Genomic DNA, 27,281 nt, shown 5'->3' with positions numbered 1-27,281 from the left:
CACACATTTATATCTATCACTGGTTGCTCAGACTACAGTAAAGAATCTGCTTGCAAAGCAAGAGACTCAGGTTTGATCCCTGGATCAGGAAGATCCTCTGGAGAAGGGAATAGCTGCCCACTCCAGTATTCTTGCCTGGAGAATTCCATGGACAGAAGAGCCTGGTAAGCTACAGTCCACAGGGTCACAAGGAGTTAGACATGACTGAGCAACTAACACACATATACATACATGTATATTTATAAATATAAATTGCTGGTGAGGCAGTTCATGAAAAGTGAGCTTAATTATTTCCATGTGAAAATCTAAATTGAAATTTCTTATCTTTAGCTTCTCTTAATGAAAGAGAGCATGTCCTATATCTATCTGCCATTTTAGAAAATAAGGCCCCACACTTATTCACATTATTAACTCAGTGACTGCCTTTAAAAGAAAATTCATATTGAAGCTTACTGTTAGAAAGGCAACAAAATCTAATGAAAGAAATAAAACTTATACTCCATTGTTTTCATTTTTTTAAAGTTAGGTCTTTTACAATTTTCTGGGAATTTAAAATTTTTATGTTTTTAGAAACCTTAAATTTACTGGTTCTTATAAAATTTGACAAGGCAGTGCTCTTAATATTCGTTGGTCAACCATTTTACCATTACTTAGTGATAACTAGCATATTTTCTCTAAGAGAAGTAAAAAAAAGACTTGATCTATCAAAAGTCTGTGACCTATTATTCTCCTGATTATTCTCCAATGAGAACCCTTAAATTATTTCAGAGATGAATTAAACCTCATAGGGCTTATCTCCTCTAAGAAATCTCTGATCCCATATTCTTTCCATTTATAGAGTTTTTCTTTATTGTGAACTTTTTTGTGTCTACAAAGGTTTGATCTGTAACTGTAGGCTTTCCCACATTCCATACATTTATAGAGTTTCTCTCCAGTATGGATTCTCTCATGTTCAGTTAGGAATGAATACTGGCTGAAAGCTTTTCCACACTGATTACACTGATATGGTTTCTCTCCAGTATGGATTCTCTGATGCCTATAAAGATTAGATTTGCAACCAAAGGCTTTCCCACATTCTCCACATGTGTAAAGTTTTTCTCCAGTATGAATTTTCCGATGATCATTAAAGGATGAATACTGGTTGAAGGCTTTCCCACATTCATTACATTGATATGGTTTTTGTCCAGTATGAATCCGCTGATGTTCGATAAAGGTTGAGATGCGAGTGAAATTTCTCCCACATTCCAAGCATTTACACAGTTGTTCTCCAGTATGAAGTCTCTGATGCTCAGCCAGGGATGTAAACTGGCTGTAACTTTTCCCACATTCACTACATTTATAGGGTTTCTCACCTGTATGGATTTGCTGGTGTCTATGAAGCTTTGCTCTACAACTGAAGGCCTTCTCACATTCTCCACATTTATAGAGTTTTTCTCCAGTATGAATTCTCTGATGTACAGTGAGGGTTGAACACTGGCTAAAAGCTTTACCACAGTCCTTACACTGATAGGGTTTCTCTCCAGTATGCACTCTCAAATGTTTGATAAGGGTTGAACTGCTACTAAATGCTTTCTCACACTGATTACATTTGTAAGGTTTCTCTCCAGTATGAATTCTCTGATGGGCAAGAAGTGATGATCTGTGGCTGAAGGTTTTCCCACACTCAGTACATTTGTAAGGTTTCTCACCATTATGAATTCTCTGGCGTTCAAAAAGATGAAGACTCTGACTGAAGCTTTTTTCACATTCGTTGTAAATATGAGGTTTTTCTCCTGGGTAAATCTGGAAACATCTCATTAGGTCAAAATTCTGTTTAAAATCTCTCCCAAAAGTATAATATATACTGGGTACTCTTTCCATAGGAACATTCTGTTGTCTAATAAGAACTGTATTTATAAATAACCCTTTCCCTAATTCAAGACTTGCCTGATCTCCAGCTCCACTGATGGTTTTCTTCTGTGAGGCTACCATTTGCCTGAGAGTTTTTTTCTGTTGCTCTTGTTGTGTCCTGCCCTCAAATTCCAACGCTTCTCCACACTTGATGTCCAACTTAATGGAGTTTTTCATTATTATTCCTTGATATGTTTCTCCTGTAGAAATGTCCTGTTTGCGAGGCAATGCTTCTATTTCAGGCCATGTCTTGAAACCTGGAATAAATCAGAAGAGTGGCTCCTCTGGCTAGAAGAGAGTTTGATACTATATAATTTCAAATATGGACTTGAATCTAGAGAAAAACAGGATAGAATGGAAGGAGAAGTAAACAGGAGTAATGTGGGAAAATACAGTGGACAAATTAACAGTGACAACAAAGATATTGCCACCTGAGAGAAGTAAAGGCAGGGATCTTTTGAGACTAACAAAAGTCTACAAGAGATGTGAAGTTCTGAAGTATGCCCAAGCCCCAAGCTCAGATCTGATTCTAAAGTGAAAAGATTTAGCTTGAGCTGATTCTAAGAAACTCTGAGTTAAAACTTGGCTTACTTTTATCAATCCATGATTGAAAATAGATTAAAGTTATATCACTAATTAGGTGACTGTATGTGCTTAAACAAACTATACAAATTAAATAAAATTTAGATTATGTTAATAAAATTCATCTGGTTTTAGTAATAAAAATATTTTATTGAAATTAAATAAAAATAAGAAACATAGGCTATAAATCCATATAAGAATATAGATCTTCTTAATGGCATCCATGGGAAACCTAGCAGCTTAGATTTTTAAGGATCAACCAGGTATCTTCTCTCTTTTTACTTTCTCACAATATGATCTTCCTTGTCCATCTAAAAACTTACCCTACTAATCTTATTTCTTTACAAAAACTCAATTATTTAAGTCTAAATAATCCAACTCTTTCTTCAAATTTCAAAACACATTTTCAAAACATTCAATCACTTAACATATATATAAAGTTTGTGAAAATAATTCAAAGTTATTTGTTCAAGGAGAGCAATAGCTATGTCTTACGATGATTTGTCAATTCTGTATTGTATACAAGACAAGTACACAATTTGAATGTCTTAGATAAAAAAATAAATAATGAATGAGCAGAGTGACCAAGTTGGAAAAATTATTATCAAGGGCAGGTAACCTTGAAAATGAAAAGAGACCTCTCCTCTCTTACTGGACTCCTAAGACTCAGTCATTCATTGAACAAATACTGAATAATTAGCAATGATAATAGGAAAAAAATAAGTGGCCAAATAGTTCATTTCTCCGTGATCTGAGAAGACTCAACTGCATAATTCAGATTTGAGGTTCAGAAAATGAGGATACAAATATCAATAATATTGGTAAAGAATGGAAGATAGACAATAGAGGTGGGTTGGATTTCAATAGAAAAAGAAAAGAGGACCCTGTGAGTCAAAAAGAAGGCCTGTTAAAGCCATCTGTGGGGAAAGTAAACCTGTTTAGGGGAGGCTTATTGACTAAAGAAGGGAATTTGAGTTGGAATTAGTTAAAATTTTGGTTAAGCACAGTAAGGCCAAATATACAGTTACTAAATAACTAGTAGAAGAATTTACAATAATAGAGATAACAGAAGGTGCTATAAATTCTTAGACAGATAATAACAAGGCAAAATGTTTATATTTGGTAAAATGGGCAGCTTGGATCAGAGGAAGGACATAATGGAATCTGAAAAATAACGTAGCTGCAGTGGTCTGGCTGAATTGAGGAACTTGAGCCTCATCAGCACTGAGTTAATGAGAGAGGCAATTAATGCAATTAAAACAGAATTTAAAATTTTTTTAAAATATTACTAAATCTAATATATCAGATGTTTGAGGAACAGAATTCAAAGATCTGGCCTATCCCTTAAATATGCACAATCTTATTAGAAGAATAATTAACAAACATAACTACAATTCATTGTGATAGATACAATAATCAATGTACTCCAACTATGTAGAAAGTGCTGTATGAACATAAATGATGGAAAAATTAATGCTGACTGGGAAGTAGGAGGGCTTCCCAGGTGGTACAGTGGTAAAGACTCTGCCTGTCAATGCAGGAGATGCAAGGGACACGGGTTCAATCCCTGGGTTGTGAAGATGCCCTGGAGTACGAAATGGCAACCCACCTTGCAGGCTACAGTCCATAGTGTCGCAAAGAGTCGGACATGACTGAGGAAGCAAACAACTGAGGAAAGTAGGAAAGGTAAGAAAAATCTACAGATAAGAGTGGCATATTAGGTGGACAAATGGATCTTGAAAGATAAGTAGTTTACCAATGGACAAGGTAGAAGAGGTGATTGAAGCTGAAGGAATAACACACAAATGGTAGTGAGTATGCAGATGCAGCCAGAACACTGAGCTGAAGAGGAAGTGGCCACTGATGAGACCATAAAAGAATATGAAGACAGGCTAAGATGTAGGTTTAATTTCATAGTAAGCAATCTTTCCTTACTCCATGGATAATAGAGAAACAATGACGTCTCTTAAGGTACAGGATAGATACCTGAGTTTCAAAAAGATAACTGTGCTCATGGCATGGAAAATGAGTGAGAAAAAAGAGGCTCAGAGAAGGTAGGTAACTTTCCTATAGCTCATGTAAGCAGTGGTAAGGGTAAGGCAAAATTCGGAATGTCTAAATACAAACCATGATCTTTAATGCTATACTGTACTACCTGGTGGTGGTGATGCTGTGTGATCAGTCATGTTCGACTCTTTGTGACTCCATGCACACCAGGAAAAGCTTGCTTGCTGACCCCTGGACTAGAAAGGCTACAGTGGTAATGTTAACAACAGCTGAATGAATATATAATAGTGGGACATGACAATCTAGTCACCAAGAAAATAAGAAATCAGAAACAAAGGAATGTTAATAATACTTTGAAATATGTAGATGGTAAAAAAGAAATGAAAAAATTATTTAAAAAATTCAAAATATGGCAGGAGGTGTAAAGTGTTAAAAAAAATCTGTCAGGCATGAATGTGTAAATGCGGATGGAAAAATAACATGAAGATCAAAAGGTAATAGAAGGAAGTGGCTGAGGCTGCAAAAAAAGGGGGTGGGGGGGAAAGAATGCAGGGAGTGGGAGAAGGAAAATGTCAAGACAAGGACCTTCTTGACGAAAGAAAACCATTACAACCAAGGAGCCTTGTCAGGCAGTCCTGAGCATTTCAATAAGGCTCAGAGTTTCCAGGAGAGCTTTCAAACACTCCTCACAACCTGCTTATGTATAAAGACACTTATGCCCATCCCCCAGTCACTTACTCACCAAGGCAGGTATCTTGAGGGGTTTCTCTTTCCACCATACAGGGATCTTCTCCTTGTTGCAATTGGCAGATCAACTTTGGCATTGAAAATGGAATCCCTGCTCATCAGGAAGGAAATGGAGTTTGAACAAATGGCATGAAAAGCAAGCCCCAAACTCAAACCACAGGGAAGATAATACAAGTCTAGAGAGGCAAAGTAGGTCACAAAAGCACTCCTGAGAGGGACTGAGGCCTTCACGGGGATGGAGCAGGAGGTGGGTCTTGGTTCAGAAACAATACAGGGTCCTGTCTATGAATGCCATGAAGATGGGAGTCCTCTGCGTTTTTCAGAATCTAAACTGGGCTCCAATCATTGGAGTAGGAGGGAACTACTAAGGAGGTGCAGTGGTGGGAAGGCCCAGGACAAAAAGCAGCATCAGATCAGATCAGATCAGATCAGTCTCTCAGTCGTGTCCGACTCTCTGCGACCCCATGAATCACAGCACGCCAGGCCTCCCTGTCCATCACCAACTCCCGGAGTGCACTCAAACTCATGTCCACAGAGTCGGTGATGCCATCCAGCCATCTCATTCTCTGTCATCCCCTTCTCCTCCCGCCCCCAACCTTTCCCAGCATCAGAGTCTTTTCCAGTGAGTCAACTCGTCACATGAGGTGGCCAGAGTATTGCAGTTTCAGCTTTAGCATCAGTCCTTCCAATGAACATCCAGGATTGATCTCCTTTAGAATGGACTGGTTGGATCTCCTTGCAGTATAAGGGACTCTCAAGAGTCTTCTCCAACACCACAGTTCAAAAGCATCAATTCTTTGGCGATCAGCCTTCTTCACAGTCCAACTCTCACATCCATACATGACCATGGGAAAAACCATTGCCTTGACTAGACGGACCTTGGTTGGCAAAGTAATGTCTCTGCTTTTTAATATACTATCAAGGTTTGTCATAACTTTCCTTCCAAGGAGCAAGTGTCTTTTAATTTCATGGCTGCAATCAGCATCCGCAGTGATTTTGGAGCCCAAAAAAATAAAGTCTGACACTGTTTCCACTGTTTTTCCATCTATTTCCCATGAAGTGATGGGACCAGTTGCCATGATCTTTGTTTTCTGAATGTTGAGCTTCAAGCCAACCTTTTCACTCTCCTCTTTCACTTTCATCAAGAGGCTTTTGAGTTCCTCTTCACTTTCTGCCATAAGGGTAGTGTCATCTGCATATCTGAGGTTATTGATATTTCTCCCAGCAATCTTGATTCCAGCTGGTGCTTCTTCCAGCCCAGCGTTCCTCATGATGTACTCTGCATATAAGTTAAATAAGCAAGGTGACAATATACAACCTTGACGTACACCTTTTCCTATTTGGAACCAGTCTGTTGTTCCATGTCCAGTTCTAACTGTTGCTTCCTGACCTGCATACAGGTTTCTCAAGAGGTGTCAGGTGGTCTGGGATTCCCATCTCTTTCAGAATGTTCCACAGTTTATTGTGATCGACACAGTCAAAGGCTTTGGTATAGTCAATGAAGCAGAAATAGATGTTTTTCTGAAACTCTCTTGCTTTCTCCATGATCCAGCGGATGTTGGCAATTTGATCTCTGGTGCCTCTGCCTTTTCTAAAACCTGCTTGAACATCTGGAAGTTCACGGTTTACATTCTGCTGAAGCCTGGCTTGGAGAATTTTGAGCATGACTTTACTAGCATGTGAGATGAGTGCAATTGTGCGGTAGTTTGAGCATTCTTTGGCATTGCCTTTCTTTGGGATTGGAATGAAGACTGACCTCTTCCAGTCCTGTGGCCACTGCTGAGTTTTCCAAATCTGATGGCATATTGAGTGCAGCACTTTCACAGCATCATCTTTCAAGACTTGAAATAGCTCAACTGGAATTCCATCCCCTCCACTAGCTTTGTTAGTAGTGATGCTCTCTAAGGCCCACTTGACTTCACATTCCAAGATGTCTGGCTCTAGGTCAGTGATCACGTTATCGTGACTATCTTGGTCGTGAAGATCTTTTTTGTACAGTTCTTCTGTGTATTCCTGCCACCTCTTCTTAATATCTTCTGCTTCTGTTAGGTCCATACCATTTCTGTCCTTTATCGAGCCCATCTTTGCATGAAATGTTCCCTTGGAATCTCTAATTTTCTTGAAGAGCTCTCTTGTTTTTCCTATTCTGTTGTTTTCCTCTATTTCTTTGCATTGATCGCTGAGGAAGGCTTTCTTATCTCTCCTTGCTATTCTTTGGAACTCTGCATTCAGATGCTTATATCTTTCCTTTTCTCCTTTGCTTTTCGCCTCTCTTCTTTTCACAGCTATTTGTAAGGCCTCCTCAGACAGCCATTTCGCTCTTTTGCATTTCTTTTCCATGGGGATGGTCTTGGTCCCTGTCTCCTGTACAATGTCACGAACCTCCGTCCAGAGTTCATCAGGCACTCTATCAATCAGATCTAGTCCCTTAAATCTATTTCTCACTTCCACTGTATAATCATAAGGGATTTGATTGAGGTCATATCTGAATGGTCTAGTGGTTTTCCCTACTTTCTTCAATTTAAGTCTGAATTTCGCAATAAGGAGTTCATGATCTGAGCCACAGTCAGCTCCTGGTCTTGTTTTCGCTAACTGTATACAGCTTCTCCATCTTTGGCTGCAAAGAATATAATCAATCTGATTTCGGTGTTGACCATCTGGTGATGTCCATGTGTAGAGTCTTCTCTTGTGTTGTTGGAAGAGGGTGTTTGCTATGACCAAATCAGTGAATCAGTGAATTAAAATGGACTGGAATGGGTGAATTTAACTCGGATGACCATTATGTCTACTACTGTGGGCAGGAATCCCTTAGAAGAAATGGAGTAGCCATCATGGTCAACAAAAGAGTCCGAAAGGCAGTACTTGGATGCAATCTTAAAAATGACAGAATGATTTCTGTTCGTTTCCAAGGCAAACCATTCAATATTACAGTAATCCAGGCTTATGCCCCAACCAGTAATGCTGAAGAAGCCGAAGTTAATCGGTTCTATGAAGACCTACAAGACCTTTTAGAACTAACACCCAAAAAAGATGTCCTTTTCATTATATGGGACTGGAATGCAAAAGTAGGAAGTCAAGAAACACCTGGAGTAACTGGCAAATTTGGCCTTGGAGCACGGAATGAAGCAGGGCAAAGGCTAATAGAGTTTTGTCAAGAGAATGCACTGGTCATAGCAAACACCCTCTTCCAACAACACAAGAGAAAAAAGCAGCATGAAGGGCATCAAAACAAAGAGGTACACTGCTAATTCTACAGGGATTTGTCCTTTCCCAGGGCAGACTCTGAACCTCCAGGGAGCTCTAAAGTCCTCCCACAGCAGATTCCCCATGACAGGCAAGCCTCCTTACCCAGCGAGACCAGGGTGCTGTAGTTCTCCAGCATCACCTCCCAGTACAAGGTTCTCTGGGCAGCGTCCAGGTGCAACCACTCGTCCGGGCTGAAGAGCACAGCGATATCCCTAAATGTCACTGACTCCTGCAATGGCAAACCCGTTCCTGTTTACTCAGACATCTCCCCTGGAAGACTTGGTAAGAAGGTGACACCGGGATGTGTAGCAACTATTCTGAAAATGTCTCAGGATTCTAAATATTTCAAAGCAATTATTTATGTTACTTTTGGAACCACCCATCAACTAACAAACAAATATTTATCAAGTACCCACTTGGAGCAAAGACACATGGCATGTTTGTGAGGGTATGGGAAAAAAGGGCAAATTTCCTGCTGAGAAGGAATTTATATTGCACCCTGGGATCTGTCACAGTCCATTTACCTCCTCCTTCCAACTCAAAATCCAAATTAAATGGAAGGAAAAAATCTACGTTTAGAGCAGTGCTGGAAAACTAGGAGAAATATCACTAGTAGAACAGAAATAAAAAGGAATTTCTGAGACATAAAACAAATAATAAAAATAATATTGGTTAATGTCTATTGATGGGCTTCCCTGGTGGCTCAGATGGTAAAGAATCAGCCTGCAGTGCAGGAGACCGGGGTTGGATCCCTGGTCAGAAAGATCCCTGGGAGAAGACAATAGCCATCCACTCCAGTATTCTTGCGTGGAGAATTCCATGGACAGAGGAGCCTGGTGGGCTACAAGGAATAATCACACAACTGGGTAGGGATATCTGCTCACAGATGTTCACTAAAACATTACTTGTAAGTTAATGGTTATGGTAGGTTGAAAAATAAACCTGTAAACATTGTACATGTGACAAATGGGACTTTGAGGATCTGTTGAAGGATTTTGAGCAGGGGGAGAGATTATTCTGGATTATTATCCAGGGGGATCTGGTGTAATCATAACAGTCCTTGTAAGAAGGAAACGAAAGGAGTTAGAAGAAAAGGCTCTATAATGATGGAAGCAGAGACTGAAACGATATGCTTTAGAGATGCTTGAAAAGGCCACAGACTAAAGAAGATAGGGGCCACTAGAAGACGAAAACAAGACCAGGAAATAAACTCCCCATCCCTCGCCCTAGAGCCAAGGCAGAAATAATCAGTCCTGCTGAGAGCTTGACCTTAAGTCAGTGAAACTGATTTCACACTTATAACCTCCACAAAATTTATGTTGTTTTAGCCACTGAATTTGTGATAATTTGTTACAGCAACAATGGAAACTAATACAATGGTGAAATTTTCAAGACAACCTACATTATCTATCAATAAAGGAATAGACTAGCAACTTATACTGCATTTAGCCCATGAAATGTTATAAAGCCATTAAACAGAGGTAGATTTGTATGCCTGACACTGGAATTTGTGATATAATACCGATTCATATGAAAACGCAAGCTCCCAGTCAATATGTGTTGAAAAATGCTTTATCTGTATATGCATCAGTTCAGTTCAGTTCAGTTCAGTCGCTCAGTCATGTCCGACTCTTTGCGACCCCATGAATCATAGCACGCCAGGCCTCCCTGTCCATCACCAACTCCTGGAGTTCACTCAAACTCATGTCCACTCAAACTCATGTCCATGGAGAAGGTGCATACAAAAATATCTGGAAGAAAACAACAAGCTGTCCCAGATTATTATTTGATATTTTAGAGATGGACAGAATGGCAATCTACCACTTATATCCTTCATTAGGCTTACATTTTTTACAGGGTGTATATTTGTTTTGACATTTTTTAAGATTCTACTTTAATTTACATATTCACTTTTTAGCTTTGCATTTTCGGTGGCTGCTGAGAATCACAATATACATTCTTAGTTCTTCACAGCATATTTAGAGTTAATATATGATTTCACATAGAAGGTTAAAAACCTTGCAAACATATGGTTCTTCTTCATGTAGTTGTTACAAAGTTATTACAAAGACATTCCCAGATCATAAAGTTGACAGGACTCATCAGGTCACTCTGGGACTGCTCATGGAAGGCAAACAGCACAATTTTGTTGTTGTTGTTATTTAGTCGTTGACTCTTTTGCAACCACGTGGCTCCTCTGTCCATGGAATTTCCCAGGCAAGAATACTGAAGAGGGTTGCCATTTCCTTCTTCAGGGAATATTCCTGACCCAGGGATCAAGCCTGCATCTCCTGCATTGGCAGGTGGATTCTTTACCACTGAGCCACCTGGAAGCCCAAAGGGTACACTGCAGCAAAATGAAAACTGGGTAGGAAAGTAGTGGAAGTCAGAGATGCTTCATGAGTCTCCTTATTTGTATGCACAGACTATGCTGTGTCACTGGATCTATTAATAGATGAGAATTCTTGGTTTGGGGGAGCTCAAAGGAGAAACGCTCAGCAGGGGCTTCTTATGCATCAAGTTTGGCTTGACATACCATATAAGCCAGTTGCAAATCAAGTGAAGATCACCCTGAGGGTGGTCAGTGGCATTTAAAGAGTACATCCAGAGCTTCCCTGGTTCCTCAGTGGTAAAGAATCTGCCTGCCAATGCAGGAGACACAGGTTCAGTTCCTGAGCCAGGAAGCTCCCACATGACTAAGCAGCTAAGCTTGTGCCCAACTATTGAACCTGTGCTCTGGAACCTGGGAGCTGCAACTACTGAGCCCACATGCCATAACTACCGAAGCCCTCATGCCCTAGAGCCTGGGCTGTGCAGCAGAAGCCATCACAGTGAGAAGTCCATGCACCGCAACTAGAGAGTAGCCCCAACACTCTGCAACTAGAGAAAAGTCCATGCAGCAACAAAGACCCAATACAGTCAAAGAAAGAAAGAAAACTATACATAAAATAAAATAAAAGCACATCCATTGCCCTATCTTGGCCAGGAATCAAAAAATGGCCATCCAGGCATCCCTGGAGACAAAACTTTTCCAGTCCAGACCTTAATGAATTCTATATTCACAGCTGTCATATACATTACATCCACTTACATGATAAACTCCATAACACAAGATTATATTTTTGCTTTAAATAATCATATGCATACCAAAGAAACTGAGAGGAAAAATTAAGTTACATATTTCTGCAATATATATATTTATCCAGAAGGCCACCACTGTTAATACTCTTAATTTCCTTCTTAAGATTACATCTGGCATTATTTCCTTTTAACCTGAAGAACTTCCTTTAGCATGTCTTATACTGCAGAACTGCTGATGATGAATTAGCTTTTCTTTTATCTGAAAATGCCTTTATTTTACCTTCATTCTTGAAGAATATTTTAATTGTTTACAGAATTTGGGGTTGACAGTTTTTCTTTCAGCATATAAAAGGTCATTATTGTTTTCTGGCCACTGTTGTCTCTAACGAGGAGCCAGTGGACATTCAGATATTGATTCTATGTATATAACATGGTTTTTTCCCGTCTGCTTTAAAATCTTTGGTTTTTGGTGACTTGTCCATGATTTCTCTGCCTGATACTATTGGCACCATCTACAAATGGATGCTCAGTGCTTAAAATGTGGCTAGTTTGAATTGTGAAGTGCGATTTATATAAAATACACATCAGAATACTTACTAAAAATATTTATATATATACACACATACATATATGCATATGATACCTCAATAATTTAATACTCATAACATGGGTGTTCATTGGAAGGACTGATGCTAAAGCTGAAACTCCAATACTTTGGCCACCTCATGCGACAAGTTGACTCACTGAAAAAGACTCTGATGCTGGGAGCGATTGGGGGTAGGAGGAGACGGGGACGACAGAGAATGAGGTGGCTGGATGGCATCACCGACTCGATGGACATGAGTTTGAGTGAACTCCGGGAGTTGGTGATGGACAGGGAGGCCTTTCGTGTTGTGGTTCATGGGGTCGCTAAGAGTCGGACACGACTGAGCGACTGAACTGAACTGAACTGAACATGTGGAAATGTGAGATGCACGGCTGTGAGAGCTGGACCATAAAGAAGGCTGAGAGGCAAAGAGTTGATGCTTTCAAACTGTGGTGCTGGAGAAGACTCTTGAGAGTCCCTTGGACTGCAAGGAGATCCAACCAGTCAATCCTAAAGGAAATCAACCATGAATATTCACTGGAAGGACTGATGCTGAAGCTCCAATACTTTGGCCACCTGATTTGAAGAGCCAACTCACTGGAAAAGACCCTGTTGCTAGGAAAGACTGAAGGCAGGAGGGGAAGGGGACGGCAGAGGATGAGATGGTTGGATGCAATCACTGACTCAATGGACAAGAGTTTGAGCAAACTCCAGGAGATAGCGAAGGACAGGGAAGGCCAGTGTGCTACAGTCCATGGGACTGCAAAGTCAGACACAACTAAGCAACAACAACACATATTGAAATAATAAGATTTTGGGTATACTGGGTCAAGTAAAATATTTATTAAAATCAATCTGCTTCTGTTTATTTTTTACTGTGACTACTAGAAAGTTTATTTAATTGAAGCATAGTTGATTGACAGTGTTGTGCCAGTCTCTGATGTACAGGAAAGTGACTGAGTTATACGCACACAGACATTCTTTTCTAATATTCTTTTCCACTATGGTTTATTATGGGATGTGGAACATAGTTCCCTGTGCTATACAGTAGGGCCTAGTTGTTTATCTATATATAACAGTTTACATCTGCTAGTTCCAAACTCCCGGTCCTTCCCTCTCACATCCTCCTCCCCTTTGGCAACCACAAGTCTGTCTCCATGAATCTGTTTTTGTTTTGTATACAGGTTCATTTGTGCTCTATTTTAGATTTCACATCAAAGTGATATTGTGTTACATCTGTCTTTCTCTTTTTGACTTACTTGACTTAGTATGTTAATCTCTAGTCACATCCACGATGCTGCAAATGGCATTACCACCTTCTTTTTATGGCTGAGTAACATTCCAATGTATGTGCGTATACACACACAGATACACACCACATCTTCTTTAACCACTCATCTGTCAATGGACGTTTAGGTTATTTCCAGTCTTGGCTATTGTGAATAGTGCTGCCATGACCATAGGGGTGCATGTATCTTCTTAAATTATAATTTTGTCTGGGTATATGCCCAGGAATGGGACTGCTGGATCATACAGTAATTCTATTTTCAGTTTTCTGAGGAACCTCTACACTGTTTCCCACAGTGGCTGCATCAACTTACATTCCCACCAACACTGTGGGAGGGTTCCCTTTCCTCCACACCCTCTCCATCATCTGTAGACTTTTTTTTTACACTTTAGTTTTTAACTGAAGGATGATTGCCTTACAGAATTTTGTTGTTTCCTGTCAAACATCAACAAGAATCATCCACGTCCCCTCCTTCCCAAACCTCCCTCCCCACCCCACCCATCGAGATTCTCACGGAGCCCCTGTTTGAGTTCCCTGAGTCATACAGCAAATTCCCACTTGCTCTCTATTTTACAGATGGTACTGTGAGCTTCCATGTCACTCTCTCCATGCATCTCACCCTCTCCCCACCGCAGTGTCCACAGATCTGTTCTCCATGTCCGTTTCTCCACTGTTGCCCTGCAAGTCAACTCATCAGCACCATCTTTCTAGATTCCATCTATGTGTGTCAGTATACAATATTTACATTTCTCTTTCTGACTTACTTCACTCTATATAATAGGCTCTAGGTTCGTCCACCACATTAAAACTGACTCAAATGTGTTCCTTTATTATGGCTGAGTAATATTCGATTGTATGTATGTACCACAGCTTCTTTATCCATTCATCTGTCAATGGACATCTAGGTTGCTTCCATGTTCTAGCTACTGTAAACAGTGCTGCAATGAACACTGGGGTTCATGGGTCTTTTTCAATTTTGTTTTCCTCAGGGTATACGCCTAGGAGTGGGATTGCTGGGTCATATGGTGATTTTATTCCTAGTTTTTTAAGGTATCTCCATACCATCTTCCATAATGGCTGTATCAATTTACATTCCCACCAGCAATGCAAGAGGGTTCCCTTTTCTCCACACCCTCTCCAGCATTTATTGCTTGTAGACTTTTTGATGGCAGCCATTCTGACCAGAATTGATGCTTTTGAAGTATGGTGTTGGAGAAGACTCTTAAGAGTTCCTTGGACTGCAAGGAAATCCAACCAATCCATCCTAAAGGAGATCAGTCCTAGGTGTTCATTGGAAGGACTGACATTGAAGCTGAAACTCCAATACTTTGGCCACCTGATGCAAAGAGCTGACTCATTTGAAAAGACCTTGATGCTGGGAAAGATTGAGGGCAGGAGGAGAAGGGGATGACAGAGGATGAGACGGTTGGATGGCATCACTGACTCAATGGACATGGGCTTGGGTGAACTCTGGGAGTTGGTGATGGACAGGGAGGCCTGGCGTGCTGTGATTCATGGGGTCACAAAGAGCTGAACATGACTGAGTGACTGAACTGAACTGATTCTGATCAGCATGAGATGGTACCTCATTGTGGTTTTGATTTGCATCTCTCTGATAATGAGTGATGTTGAGCATCTTTTCATGTGTTTGTTAGCTAACTGTATGTCTTCTTTGGAGAAATGTGTTTAGATTTGTTCCCCACTTTTTGACTGGGTTGTTTGTTTGTTTGGTTTTGAGTTGTATGAGCTGCTTGTATATTTTAAATTAATTCTCTGTCAGTTGTCTCCTTTGCTATTATTTTCTCCCATTCTGAGGGTTGTCTTTTCACCATGTTTGTAGTTTCCTTTGCTGTGCAAAAGCTTTTAAGTTTAATTAGGTCCCACTTATTTATTTTTGCTTTTATTTCCATTACTCCAGGAGATGGGTCATGGAAGATCTTACTTTGATTTATGTCATCAAGTGTTCTGCCTATGTTTCCCTCAAAGAGTTGTATAGTTTCTGTTCTTATATTTAGGGCTTTAATCCATTTTGAGTTTATCTTTGTGTATGGTGTGAGGAAGTGTTCCAATTTCATTCTTTTGCACGCAGCTGTCCAGTTCTCCCAGCACCACTTATTGAAGAGGCTATCTTTGCCCCACTGTATATTCCTGCCTCCTTTGTAAAAAACAAAGTAGCCATAGGTGCGTGGGTTTATCTCTGGGCTATCTTGTCCCATTGGTCTATATTTCTGTTTTGTACCAGTACCATTCTGTCTTGATGACTATGGGTTTGTAGTATAGTCTGAAGTCAGGATGGTTGATTTCTCCAGCTCCATTCTTTCTCAAGACTGCTTTGGCTATTCACGGTCTTTTGTGTTTTCATATAAATTGTGGGCTTCCCTGGTAGAGATAGTAGAGAATCTGCCTGCAATGCGGAAGACCTGGGTTCAATCCCCTGGATTGGGAAGATCCCCTGGAGGAGGGCATGGCAACCCACTCCAGCATTCTTGCCTGGAGAATCCTCATGGATGGAGGAACCTGGAAGGCTATAGTTTATCAATTCGCAGAGTTGGACATGAATGAGCGACTAAGCACACATGAACTGTGAAAGTTTTTGTTTTAGGTCTATGAAAAATGCCATTGGTAATTTGATAGAGATCACACTGAATCTGCAGAGGGCATCTGGTAGTACAGTTACTTTCACAATATTGATTCTTCCTATCCAGGAACATGGAATCTCTATCTTTGATTTCTTTCATCAGTGTCTTATAATTTTCCATATACAGTTGTTTTGTCTCCTTAGGTACGTTTATTCCTAGATATTTTATTCTGGTATCACCGACTTGATGGACATGAGTTTGAGTGAACTCCGGGAGTTGGTGATGGACAGGGAGGCCTGGCATGCTGTGATTCATGGGGTCGCAAAAAGTCGGACATGACTGAGCGACTGAACTGAACTGAACTGAACTAAGCTTAAAGTTTGTGGAAATTTAAATCCTACCACTTTCCTTCCTGAGAAGGAAAATGAAACACCTGATCACGATTGTTCCCAATATCTAACTTTAAACTATGCAGCTCGAGAAGATCTAATGGATACCCCATTAGACAATCCTGACATGGAAATATTTATAGATGGTAGTTCTTTTGTTTGGGATGGAAAGTATAAAACAGGTTACGCTGTGGTGACTGCTGAACAGGTTTTAGAAGCAAAATCTCTCCCCCAGGGAACCAGTGCTCAAGGTAGCGGAGCTTGTGGCTCTGACCTGAGCTCTCGAGTTAAGCAAAGGACAGTGGATAAATATCTACACTGATTCTATGTTTACTTGACTTTACATGCTCATGCAGAAATTTGGAAAGAAAGACAGTTTAAAACAGCAACAGGAGAACCTATTAAACATTTCAGAGAGATCCAGACACTTTTAACTGCTATATATTGTCCTAAAGAAGTAGCTGTTATGCATTGCAAAGGGCACAGCATGGATGGGAGTAAAGTAGCTGAAGGTACTCAGCGGGCTGACTGTCAAGCCAGGAAAGCAGCACTTCATGAAACCCCTTCACTACAGATGCCTTTGATCTGAACAGGTCCTGTGGAACAGGAAAAACCACAATATACTGGGGAAGAATTACAAAGATATGAGAAAAGAGGAACAACGATTACTGATAAAGGATGGTTATAGTCCGAGGATGGACGATTAATAATTCCTGAAAGTGCTCAATGGAAAATTCTTAAAGGTTTACACCAGAGTTTTCATTTGGGTGCAGAGAGTACTTACCAGATGGCTTCTCGTTTGTTTGAAGGAAAAAATGTAATGAAAACTTTAAAGAACATTATCAAAAGGTGTGAAGTTTGTCAGAAAAATAACCCAAAGACTGAAAAGCTAGCAAAATCTGGATTACAACGAAGTAGAAAGTATCCTGGAGAGGACTGAGAAATTGATTTTACTCATATGCCAAAAGCTAATGGGTATTCTTGCTTACAAGTTTGGGCGGATACTTTTACTGGATGGATTGAGGCTTTCCCTGTCGTCGTGAACAGGCTAAGCAGGTTATAAAGATTTTAATCCATGAAATTATCCCCAGGTTTGGGCTGCCACGGAGCCTTCAGAGTGACAATGGCTCCACCTTTAAAGCTGCTGTAACTCAGGGGGTTTCTAAAGCTCTAGGAATATAATATCACTTATACTGTTCCTGGAGACCCTAATCCTTAGGAAAGACTGAAAAAGCTAATGACATTATCAAAAGACATCTGAGCAAATTAACTCAAGAGATGCAGGACAATTGGATTAAAGTCCTACCCACAGCTTTAATGAGGGCTCGAACTGCCCCCAAAAAGGAGGCCCCTTTGAATGTATTTATGGAAGGCCTTTCTTATGCAGACATTGTTATAACCCTGAAGCCTTGGAATTAACTAGTTATATAACTCAGCTCTCAGCTTTTCAACAGGCATTATCAGAACTCCGGGAGACGACTTCTGACCCAGCCTCTGAGTCAAGCAAGCCTCTATTTGAGCCAGGAACCAAGGTCCTCATAAAAACATTGGGGTCTGAGGGCCCATCCCTTGAGCCCCTCTAGGAAGGCCCTTATCAGGTTATTCTTTCTTCTCCCACAGCTGTCAAAGTGCCAGGAATTGATTCATGGGTGCACCACACTTGAGTTAAGAGATGGCACCCTGACCAGAACTAAGTGACTTCATTTTATGTCTTTACTTTCTATGCTCGGACTTTGTACTTTTCAGATGGGCCTGATAATCTATATGAGTCTACTTCTGCTGACTCCAAAAATCCTGAGTCTGCCATTTGATCCTCAAGACAATGCCTTCCTGTCCTGGGCTCACTCCTACGCTGCATTCCACAATCAGTCTAACTGCTGGGTCTGCGGAGCACTCCCCTCTTCATCAGTAGAAAGCTTCCCATGGTGGGCATCTCCACTTCAAGAAAGGACTTTCTCCAAGTCTGCGAATACCTTCGACAACAATCGTATGTGATGCCTCTTCTTAATCTGACGACATCTAACAATGCTAAGATGGACTGATGTGGACATAATATGACTTTTAATTTTGATTTTAACTTGTTTTAATGACTATTTTGCCTTGCATCTGTAACTGTGTAATTGGATTTGTTTCTAGTCGCATGCAGGCTTTTAAGTTACAAACGGTTGTCCGAGCTCCTACGAGTGCCACAGCCTCCTCCAACTATTACTTGGGGCGCCTGGATCAGAGACCCTTGATGTGAGGGTTAGGAGAATATGTTGCCTCAAAAATTTAGGGACCACGCCCCTAAACAGCAGGAAGTAGTTATGGAATGAAAACGATGCCCCTTTCCCTTGGCAACATAATTCTCCTAAAAGAAAAGGGGGGAATGAGAGAGTCATTTCCTAGGCAGGTTGATAAGAAGTCTAGGGGTCCCCAAGGAGAGAGGGATCTGGAATTTTCAAGGAGGAAGAAAGGACAAACTTTTGTCCCTCTACATTCCTGAGGATTATATAAAATAATGTATCCTGCTTGAGGACAGTCTCTGGAAAAAACCTTCTGGCTAATCCTGTTATCTTAACGTGTAAATTATGGGAGTATGTCTAGTGAGGTCTTTACAACCTCCAGACATTCTTTTGATTCACTGTAATAACTTATTGGAGAGTATATAACTCCATGGCTAACACTAGCAAGGGGGTACTCTTTCTGCCCCCTTCTGATGCCTATGTCAGAAGCTATCTCTATCTTCTTTATACTTTAATAAAACTTTATTACACGAAGCTCTGAACGATGAAGCCTCGTCTCTGGCCCCAGATTGAATTCTTCTCCTCCGGAGGCCAAGAATCCCGGGATCTTTTTGTGGTTCAGCAACAACCTTTCATAAGAACACAGTGAAGATTGCACCTTGCCTTCTGCAAGCCAAGGAGACAGGCCTCAGAAGAAACCAAACCTGCCAACATCTTGATCTTAGACTTCTAGTCTCTAGGACTATGAGAAAATACATTTCTGCTGTTTTAAGTCTGTGGCATTTTGTTATGGCAGCCTGAGCAGGCATCTTGCTGCTATACGTAGAATACTCACAGCAACCTCATATTCTGTCTGTACTTCCATCCCATCGCCCTGGGCCTTAGAACACTCCCACCAAAATGACACTCTTTTTCCTTTTAAATGTCATTAAGTTTTTTAAAAGTGCACAAATTAAACATAAAAACTTCAGAAAAATCAGAAAAAAGAACCTGAAAATAAAATGAACAAATATATATCACACTAAATCCTATTACAGACAAGTTTTATTCAAGTTTTAAGAATATATTACAAACTTCATATCCAATTGAACATTCATGTGCTCTTTTGGCCATTTCATTAAACAAAAGGAAAACAGACACATGCTAAAGAATATGAAGAGCACAAAAGAACACATGGTGATGTGTTTAGTAGCTCCATCCTACAGGTAATGGTATAAAGTTTCTCGTCTTTCTTTCCAGAAATGTTTTGTGAAAATACACACAAGTATTCTTGTTTTTAATGGAAAAATTCTGAATCATGCTTAACTTGTACAGACTTGCCACATCTACATATACAAATCTTATGCTTTTTAACAACTTCATGATATATGCCATTGAATAGATACCAAAACTTATTTATCATTTCCTTTATTGATGAGTATTTAGATGGTTTCTGTTTCCTGCTATGACATACAATGCGCAATGCCCATTCTCACACAGATATCTCTGGGTATGTGTACACCTGTAATTATAACATAAGGTGGGAGAGGGGCTTCCCTAGTGGCTCAGTGGTAAAGAACCACCCACCAATGCAGGAGGCCTGGGTTCACTCCCTGATGCAGGAAGATCCCACATGCCACAGAGTAACCAAGCCTGTATGCCACAACTACTGAGCCTGCACTCTAGAACCTGGAAGCTGCGATTACTGAAGCCCATGTGTCCCAGAGCCAGTGCTCTGCAAGAGAAGCCACTGCGATGAGAAGCCCGTGCACCACCACGAGAGAGAAGCCCCCACTCCCTGCAACCAGAGAAAATCTTCAGCAACGAAGAACCAGCAGAGCCAAAAACAAACAGATAAAGGTATTATTTAAAGAAAGATAAACTGGGAGAGACTGAACTACTGGCTCAAAGTGCATGGACACTTTCAACTCTGACAGCTGTGGCAGACTGTACTATCCCGAGATGACCACACCAATACACCTCCCATATAACATGCTCTTCTGTAATGTGAAGAAGTCAGGTCTACACTTCCTTTCTTTGAACCTGCACAGGGGATTCTGGGGGCTATGACAACTAGAATTCAGTGGAGGTAATGTTACGTGACTTCCAGGCAAGAAGGTGCTTTCCACCTGGCTCATGTGATGCTCACCCTTGGAATCTGGCCACCACACTGTACGCACAGGACACACAGAGACTACAGGTGGCTGTTTCATCCAACAACCCTAACTAAGGTCTCAGCCACAAGCTGGCATCAACTACGATACATGCGAGTGAAAGATACTTTATATGATTCTACCCTTTAACCTTTGGGCATTTCAGCTAAGACCCCAAGCTTTCTATAGGAGAGACAAATAGTTTCTGCTATCAGTCTGCATTCTCGATCCAGAGCAACTGTGAATAATAAAAAATGACTACTGTTACATGCCCTTAAAATTCTTACTGACATACCATACCTTCCCTGTTCAAAATACGACATTTAAATTTGATCATTTAAAATTACTGCATAAATGGAGTACCTTCTTTCATGGATCACAGCCTTTTTATGGTGAAGGGGCTTGCATAACTTAATGAAGCTATGAGCTATGCCCTGCAGGGCTACCCAAGACAGATGGGTCATAGTGAAGAATTCTGACACAATGTGGTCCACTGGAGGAGGAAATGGCAAACCACTACAATGTTCTTGCTGTAAGAACCCGATGAACAGTGTGAAAAGGGAAAAAGAGACGATACTGGGAGATGAGTCCCCCAGGTTGGAAGGTATCCAATATGCCACTGGGGAAGAGCAGAGGGCAATTACTATTAGCAGCAGAAAGAATGAAGCAATTGGGTCAAAGTGAAAATGATGTAGCGTTGTGAATGTGTTTGGTGGCGAAAGTAAAGTCTGATGCTATAATACACAATATCGCTTAGGAACCTGGAATGTTAGGTCCATGAATCAAGGTAAATTGGATGTGGTCAAGTAGGAGATGGCAAGAGTGAACATTGACATTTTAGAAATCAGTGAACTAAAACGGATGAGAATGGGCAAATTTAATTGAAATGACCATTATATCTACTACTGTGGGCAAGAAATCCTTAGAAGAAATGGAGTAGCCATGGGGTCAACAAAAAATCCAAAATTCAGTACTTGGGTTCAGTTCAGTCGCTCAGCCATGTCTGACTCTTTGCAACCCCATGAACCACAGCATGCCAGGCCTCCCTGTCCATCACCAATTCCTGGAGTCCACCCATACCCATGTCCATTGAGTAGGTGATGCCATCCAACCATTTCATCCTCTGTCTTACCCTTCTCCTCCTGCCCTCAATCTTTCCCAGCATCAGGGTCTTTTCAAATGAGTCAGCTCTTTGCATCGGGTGGCCAAAGTATTGGAGTTTCAGCTTCAACATCAGTCCTTCCAATGAACACCCAGGACTGATATCCTTTAGGATGGACTGGTTGGATCTCCTTGCAGTCCAAGGGACTCTCAAGAGTCTTCTCCAAAACCACACTTCAAAAGCATCAGTTCTTCGGTGCTCAGCTTTGTTTATAGTCCAACTCTCACATCCATACATGACCACTGGAAAAACCATAGCCTGGACTAGATGGACCTCTGTTGGCAAAGCAACGTCTCTGCTTTTTAATATGCTGTCTAGGTTGGTCATAACTTTCCTTCCAAGGAGTAAGCGTCTTTTAATTTCATGGCTGCAATCACCACCTGCAGTGATGGTGACTGTACTTGGGTACAATCTCAAAAATGACAGAATGATCTCAATTTGTTTCCAAGCAAACCATTCAACATCACAGTAATCAAAACTGATGCCCCATCCACTAATGCTGAAGAAGCTCAAGTTGATCAGTTCTATGAAGACCTATAAGACCTTCTAGAACACATACCAAAAAAAATGTCTTTTTCATCATAGGGGACTGGAATGCAAAAGTAGAAAGTCCAGAGATACCTGGAGTAGCAGGCAAGTTTGGCCTTGGAATACAAAATGAAGCAGGCAAAGGCTAAGAGTGTTTTGTCAAGAGAATACACTGGCCATAGCAAACACCCTTTCAAAGCAAAAGAGATGACTCTACACATGGACATCACCAAAAGGTCAATACCAAAATCAGACTGATTATATTCTTTGCAGCAGAAGATGGAGAAGCTCTATACAGTCAGCAAAAACAAGACCCAGAGCTGACTGTGGCTCAGGTGATGAGCACTCTATTTCAAAATTCAGCCTTAAACTGAAGAAAGTAGGAAAACTGAAAATGAAAGTATTGGTCGCTCAGTTGTGTCCAACTCTTTGGGACACCACAGACTGTAGCCACCCGGGTCCTCTGTCCATGGAATTCTCCAGGCAAGAATACTGGAGGGGGGTGCCATTCCCCTCTCCAGGGGATATTCCCAACCCAGGGATCAACCCCAGGTCTCCCGCACTGCAGGCAGATTCTTTACTATCTGAGCCACCAGAGAAGCCAAAGGTAGGGAAAACTACGAGGCTAATCAGGTGTGACACAAATCAGATTTCTTATGATTAAAAAGTAGGGCTTCCCAGGTGGCACTAGTGGTAAAGAACCTGCCAGCTAATGCAGGAGACATAAGACACATGGATTTGATCCCTGGGTTGGGAAGATCCCCCAGAGGAAGAAATGGCAACCCACTCCAGTATTCTTGCCTAGAGAATCCCACAGACAGAGGAGCCTGGTGGGCTATAGTCCATAAGGTCGCAAAGAGTTGGATACAACTGAAGTGACTTCTCACACATGATAACACAGTGGAGGTGACGAATAGATTCAAGGGATTTGATCTGGTAGACAGAGCACCTGAAGAACTATGGATGGAGTTTTGTAACACTGTACAGGAGGCAGTGACCAAAACCATCCCAAAGAAAAAGAAATGCAAAATGGCAAAGTGGTGGTCTGAGGAGGCTTTACAAACAGCTGAGGAAAGAAGAGAGGTGAAAGGCAAGGGAGAAAGGGAGAGATAAATACACTGAATGCAGAGTTCCAGAGAACAGCAAGGGGAGATATGAAGGCCTTCTTAAGAAAACAGTGCAGAGAAATAGAGGAAAACAACTGAATGGCAAACACTACAGATGTCTTCAAGAAAAGTGGAGATATCAAGGGAACGTTTCATGCAAGGATGGGCATGAGAAAAGACAGAAATAGCAAGGACTTAACAGAAACAGAAGAGATTAAGAAGAGGTGGCAAGAATACACAGAAGAACTACACAAAAAAGATCTTCATGACCTGGATAACCACGATGGTACGGTCATTCACCTAGAGTCAGACATCCTGGAGGGTGAAGTCAAGTGGGCCTTAGGAAGCATCACCATGAACAAAGCTAGAGGAGGTGATGGAATTTCAGTCAAGCTATTTAAAATCTGAGAGGTGACTCTGTGAAAATGCTGCACTCAATATGCCAGCAAGTTGGAAAACTCAGCAGTGGCCACAGGACAGGAAAAGGTCAGTTTTCATTCCAATCTCAAAGAAGGGCACAGCCAAAAAATGTTCAAACTACGGTACAACTGGACTTATTTCACAGGCTAGCAAGGTTACGCTCAAAATCCATCAACCTAGGCTTCAGCAGTATGTGAGCCAAGAACTTCCAGTTGTATAAGCTAGGTTTAGAAAAGGCAGAGGAACAAGAGACCAAATTGCCAACATTTGTTGTATCATAGAGAAACTAACAGAATTCGAGAAAAACTTCTACTTCACTGACTTTGAATGTGTGGATCACAACAAACTATGGAAAATTCATAAAGAGATGGGAATACCAGACTATCTTACTTGTCTCCTGAGAAACCTTTATGCAGGTCAAGAAGCAACAGCTACAACCTGACCTGAAACAATGGACTGGTTCCAAATGGGGAAAGTTCACTCACTCAGTCGTGTCTGACTCTTTGGAACCCCGTGGACTGCAGCATGCCAGGTTTCCCTGTCCATCACCAACTCCCAGAGCCTACTCAAATTCATGTCCATCGAGTCTGTGATGCCATCCAACCATCTCATCCTCTGTCGTCCCCTTCTCCTCCTACCTTCAATCTTTCCCAGCATCAGGGTCTTTTCCAAGCAATCAGTTCTTTGCATCAGGCGGCCAAAGTATTGGAGCTTCAGCATCAGTCCTTCCAATGTATATTCAGGGCTGATTTCCCTTAGGAATAACTGGTTGGATCTCTTTGCAGTCCAAGGGACTCTTCCAGAGTCTTCTTCAACACCACAGTTCAAAAGCATCAATTCTTCGACACTCAGCTTTCTTTATAGTCCAACTCTCACATCCATATAGGACTACTGGAAAAACCAAAGCTGTGACTAGACGGACCTCTGTTGGCAAAGTAACGTCTCTGCTTTTTAATATGCTGTCTAGGTTGGTCATAACTTTTCTTCCAGAGAGCAAGTGTCTTTTAATTTCATGGTTGCAGTCACCATTTGCAGTGATTTTGGAGCCCCCCAAAATAAAGTGTGTCACTGTTTCTATTGTTTCCCCACCTATTTGCCATGAAGTGATGGGACTGGATGTCATGATCTTAGTTTTCTGAATGCTGAGTTTCAAGCCAACTTTTTCACTTTTCTCTTTCACTTTCATCAAGAGGCTTTTTAGTTCCTCTTCACTTTCTGCCATAAGGGTGGTGTCATCTGCATATCTGAGGTTATTGATATTTCTCCTGGCAATCTTGATTCCAGCTTGTGCTTCATCCAGCCCAGCATTTTGCATGATATACTCTGCATATAAGTTAAATAAGCAGGGTGACAATATACAGCCTTGATGTACTCCTTTCCCGATTTGGACCAGTCTGTTGTTCCATATCGAGTTCTACTTGTTAGAAATTTGGAAAGGAGTACATCAAAGGAGTACAGCCTGCTTATTTAAGTTATATGCACAATACATCATGTGAAATGCTGGGCTGGATGAATCCCAAACTGGAATTAAGATTACCAGGAGAAATATTAACAACCTCAGATGTGCAGATCATACCACCCCAATGGCAGAAAGTGAAGAGGACCTAAAAAGTCTCTTAATAAGGGTGAAAGAAAAGAGTGAAAAAGCTGGCTTAAAACTCAACATTCAAAAAACTAAGATCATGGCATCCAATCTCACCACTTCATGGCAAATAGAAGGAAAAAAAATGGAAGTAATGGCAGATTTTATTTTCTTGGGTTCCAAAATCACTGCAGACAGTGACTGCAGCCATATAATTAAAAGATGTTTGCTCCTTGGAAGGAAAGCTATGATAAATATAAATAGCATATTAAAAAGCAGAGACATTGCTTTGCTGACAAAGGTCCATATAGTCAAAGCCATGGTTTTTCCAGTGGTCACGTACACATGTGAGAGTTGGACCATAAAGATGGCTGAGTGTTGAAGAACTGATGCTTTCAAACTGTGGTGCTGGTGAAGGTTTTTGAGAGTCCCTTGGACTGCAAGATCAAACCAGTCAATCCTAAAGTAAATCAGTCCTGAATATTCACTGGAAGGACTGACGTTGAAGCTTAAACTCCAATACTTTGGCCACCTGGTGCATAGAGCCGACTCATTTGAAAAGGCCCTGATGGTGAGAAAGACTGAAGGCAAAAGGAGAAGAGGGCAACACAGAATGAGGTGACTGGATGGCATCACCTATTCAACGCACATGTATCTGAGCAAACTCCCGGAGTTAATGGGGGACAGAGGAGCCTCCTGTGCGGTTCACTGGATCACAAAGAACTGCACATGACTTAGCAAGTGAACAACAACAAAAGATCGTATCAAATTCAAACACAGAAAACCAAAGATAAAGAAAAAATACATGTTACCTATAGAGAACAAACACATGTTATCTAAGAATTACAGTAGATTTCATGAGAAACCACAGAAATATGAAGATAAATATTTAAAGTATTTAAAGAAAACGTGAATCTACAATTCCATATTCAGGGAAATCAAAAGTGATGAGAAATACTTTCTCAGACAAAAAGTTCATTACCAGCAGATCTGTCCTGCAAGAAAATGATGAAAGAAGTTCTTCAAGGAGAAAGAAAATAACGCAGATCGGAAATGTGAATCTACATTAAGGAAGAGTGACAAAGAAGGAATCAATCAAGATACTTTTCTTATTCTTAACTGATCTAAAAGACAATTGTTTGGAGTTGGTGATGGACAGGGAGGCCTGGCGTGCTGTGATTCATGGGGTCACAAAGAGTCGGACACGACTGAGCGACTGAACTGAACTGAACTGAATAATAAGAATGAATTTGGTGATTATAGTAAGTGATGAGTAAAATGACTGACAATAATGCCGTAAGAGTTGACTCATTGGAAAAGATCCTGATGCTGGGAGGGATTGGGGGCAGGAGGAGAAAGGGGACGACAGAGGATGAGATGGCTGGATGGCATCACCGACTGAATGGACATGAGTTTGAGTGAACTCCAGGAGCTGGTGATGGACAGGGAGGCCTGGCGTGCCGCGGTTCATGGGGTCACAAAGAGTCGGACACGACAGAGCAACTGAACTGAACTGAACTGAATGCCATAAGAGATAGGTGGGAAGAATTGGGATTACTCTGTTAACAAGGTATTTGTAGTATGTAGGAAGTATTATTCAAAGGTAGACTCACAATTAGTGGTAATTTATACTGCAAACTCAGGACAACCATTTATTTTTTAAAAAAAGGAGTATTACTGATATGCAGAGACAGTACAAAGGTCTGTGTTGCCAGTGGCTTGAAGTCGGGC

At 41.0% G+C, this 27,281-nt stretch overlaps 1 protein-coding gene across 2 annotated transcripts in view; it reads right to left on the bottom strand.

Annotated features, from left to right (window-relative positions):
* Positions 1-263: 263 nt before the first annotated feature.
* ZNF354C (zinc finger protein 354C) overlaps positions 264-27,281 on the bottom strand; it is a 67,716-nt gene continuing 40,698 nt past the window's right edge. For both annotated transcript variants that reach the window (XM_088839258.1, XM_055431130.2), the window contains exons 3-5: positions 8,575-8,701; positions 5,222-5,317; positions 264-2,147 (exon numbers count right to left, since the gene is read on the bottom strand). In XM_088839258.1, coding sequence (XP_088695384.1) covers positions 760-2,147; positions 5,222-5,317; positions 8,575-8,701 — 1,611 coding nt within the window. In that variant the 3' untranslated portion in view covers positions 264-759. The remainder of the gene's footprint in view (positions 2,148-5,221; positions 5,318-8,574; positions 8,702-27,281) is intronic.

Source organism: Moschus berezovskii, chromosome 8, assembly GCF_049115385.1.
Source record: "Moschus berezovskii isolate FMDL1 chromosome 8, NW_MosBer_1.0, whole genome shotgun sequence".
Lineage (NCBI taxonomy): Eukaryota > Metazoa > Chordata > Mammalia > Artiodactyla > Moschidae > Moschus > Moschus berezovskii.
This window is presented reverse-complemented; position numbering and strand designations above follow the sequence as displayed.